Source organism: Pangasianodon hypophthalmus, chromosome 19, assembly GCF_027358585.1.
Source record: "Pangasianodon hypophthalmus isolate fPanHyp1 chromosome 19, fPanHyp1.pri, whole genome shotgun sequence".
Lineage (NCBI taxonomy): Eukaryota > Metazoa > Chordata > Actinopteri > Siluriformes > Pangasiidae > Pangasianodon > Pangasianodon hypophthalmus.
This window is the reverse complement of record NC_069728.1, coordinates 22,133,769-22,136,513: the sequence shown is the minus strand read 5'-3', so window position 1 is coordinate 22,136,513 and position 2,745 is coordinate 22,133,769. Positions and strand designations below refer to the sequence as shown.

Here is a 2,745-nt window from a genome sequence, read left to right as displayed (position 1 = left end):
GCTTTCTTATCATGATCCTGTATTTTATAAACACTTTACAGAATCAGAATTTTTCTGTACTTTCTGAACGTTAACGAATTGTTGACATTATACAACAGTATAAACTCTTCCTGTGTAAATTAAATGACATTTTATTAACTGCACCTAAAACCAGGAGAAATCTGTACAACATTTTGTTCTGAACTCAGTAATACCTGGTTTCAGTGGGAGATGATGGAAGAGTTTCCTGAGGTGATAACTTTTTAACGTGATTAAAAGTGCTAGCTGGTAGATATTCACCTCCTGAAATCCCACCTGAGACTAGCTAGCTAAGTTAGCTCCATGACAGCTGCAGTGTTTTTGTCTGGTTCCAGGTGTGAACACGCAGCTGAACTACAAGGCTCCGTACCGGTTCTGTGTGGAGTTATGGATCTACATGGGCCTGGCGTGGCTTTCTCTGTTCTTCAGCTGGAACGTCAACATGGTGGTGGAGGCCCACAAAGTCCTGAAGAAACGCAGAGAGATGCGTCACAAGCTTTCTGCTGCTCAGCTGGAGCAGATGCACAAAGCACCACTGCCTCACGCACCCAGCATCGTGGACATCTTCAAGTTCATGTCGGAGAAAGGTGAGGACTATAGCGACGTGATCCGAGCCATTGGCACGGCCGAGAAGAAGAAGAAGCAGCAAGAGGAGGAGCTCACGCGCTCCAAGAGCTGCAGCGAACTCCTCAAACAGGTGCTGATCCCGCTGGAACAGTCACCACGCCAGAAACGCAGATTCAGCATCGGAGACAATGTCTACATGGTCATCTCCAGAGCCAGAGGTTCCACCGGAGATCTGGAGTGCGGATCCCTTCAGGAGGAACTAAGCCAAGATCCAGATCTGGGCAAGCAGAAGTGTTCAGAAAAGGAAGTTCTAAGGAGAGCAGGAAGTTTAGAGTGGGACTCAAGATACGTTTCCCGGAGATCCTTTCAGATCCCCAGCTTCAGCTTTAGCTTCGATACAGAAGACTCAGGAACCCAGGAAGGAGCCTCAAGGTTCTCGGTGACCAGAGTGAATGAGAATTTATTAGAGAATGGAGAAGGACCAGGGTGAGGAGCAGAGACCTCCTTCAATATCCTTCACTGCTTACAGTGCACAGTTAGGCTAATTCAGTGAGAACTTTTATTTAAGTGGAGACCCTGACAAGAACCTGGTGAAAACCTGATTTGGAACACAGCCCTGTTATTAGTTAGGTAATGAATGACTGATTCTTGTAAAACTGCTGTAAGTGTGTGTGTGTGTGTGTGTGTGTGTGTTTCCTGCGTGACTTGTTTCAGATGAGTGATAAACTGGAAATAAATGTCTTTTTCTATATCCTTTAAAATAAAATCTCCTGAGATGTACACAGTTGTGTGGGAGAACGTGTTGTTCCTCAGAGTGAGAAAAACACACAGGAAACAGTGCTCGCTTTCCTCAGACCTCCGTATCTGACCTGTCTCACCTCTGAGGAGGGAAATAAACAGGAAGTGGATTTACTACATCATGTGGACATTTTGGCAGGGTGTGAGACAGTTTGATGGGGTGCGAGACAGTTTGGTGGGATGTGAGACAGTTTGGCTGGTTGTGAGACAGTTTAGTGTGTGTGAGACAGTTTGGTGGGATGTAAGACAGTTTGGTGGGATGTGAGACAGTTTAGTGTGTGTGAGACAGTTTGGTGGGATGTAAGACAGTTTAACAGGGTGTGAGACAGTTTGGTGGGATGTGAGACAGTTTGGCGGAGTGTGAGACAGGTTGGCGGGGTGTGAGACAGTTTGGCGGAGTGTGAGACAGGTTGGCGGGGTGTGAGACAGTTTGGCGGAGTGTGAGACAGGTTGGCGGGGTGTGAGACAGTTTGGTGGGATGTGAGACAGTTTGGTGGGGTGTGAGACAGTTTGGTGGGATGTGAGACAGTTTGGCGGGGTGTGAGACAGTACAACAGGGTGTGGGACAGTTTGGCAGGGTGTGAAACAGTTTGGCGGGGTGTGAGACAGTTCATCAGGGTGTGAGACAGTTTGGTGGGGTGTGAGACAGTTTAGTGTGTGTGAGACAGTTTGGCGGGTTGTGAGACAGTTTGGCGGAGTGTGAGACAGTTTGGCGGAGTGTGAGACAGTTCAACAGGGTGTGAGACAGTTTGGCAGGGTGTGAGACAGTTTGGCGGGGTGTGAGACAGTTTAACAGGGTGTGAGACAGTTCATCAGGGTGTGAGACAGGTTGGCGGGGTGTGAGACAGTTCGGCAGAGTGTGAGACAGTTTGGCGGGGTGTGAGACAGTTCATCAGGGTGTGAGACAGTTTGGCGGGGTGTGAGACAGTTTAGTGTGTGTGAGACAGTTTGGCGGGTTGTGAGACAGTTTGGCGGAGTGTGAGACAGTTTGGCGGAGTGTGAGACAGTTCATCAGGGTGTGAGACAGTTGAATGTGAGACAGGGTGTAAACTGTAGAATATTGTAGGTGTTGTTGAGAAGAGTCTCTTTTACAGCTCTTTACTGCCCTCCACAGGAGAACTGCAATAACTACACTAACACCAGAACAATTACCTTGCATTATTTAATTCAGTCAAATGCGTTAGAGCAAAAGACTGAGCAAGAATTTAACATGTAGTTGTGAAATAATTTACCATAAACACCCTGCACCATAAACACTCTGCGCCATAAACACTGTACACCATAAACACTGTACACCATAAACACCCTGCACCATAAACACCCTGCGTCATAAACACTGTACACCATAAACACCCTGCACCA

At 47.3% G+C, this 2,745-nt stretch overlaps 1 protein-coding gene across 3 annotated transcripts in view; it reads left to right on the top strand.

The window, feature by feature from the left end:
- kcnk5b (potassium channel, subfamily K, member 5b) overlaps positions 1-1,369 on the top strand; it is a 10,092-nt gene extending 8,723 nt beyond the window's left edge. For all 3 annotated transcript variants that reach the window (XM_053242407.1, XM_053242406.1, XM_034313695.2), the window contains one exon: positions 354-1,369. In XM_053242407.1, the coding sequence (XP_053098382.1) occupies positions 354-1,075 (722 nt within the window). In that variant the 3' untranslated portion in view covers positions 1,076-1,369. The remainder of the gene's footprint in view (positions 1-353) is intronic.
- The last annotated feature ends 1,376 nt before the right edge of the window (positions 1,370-2,745 follow it).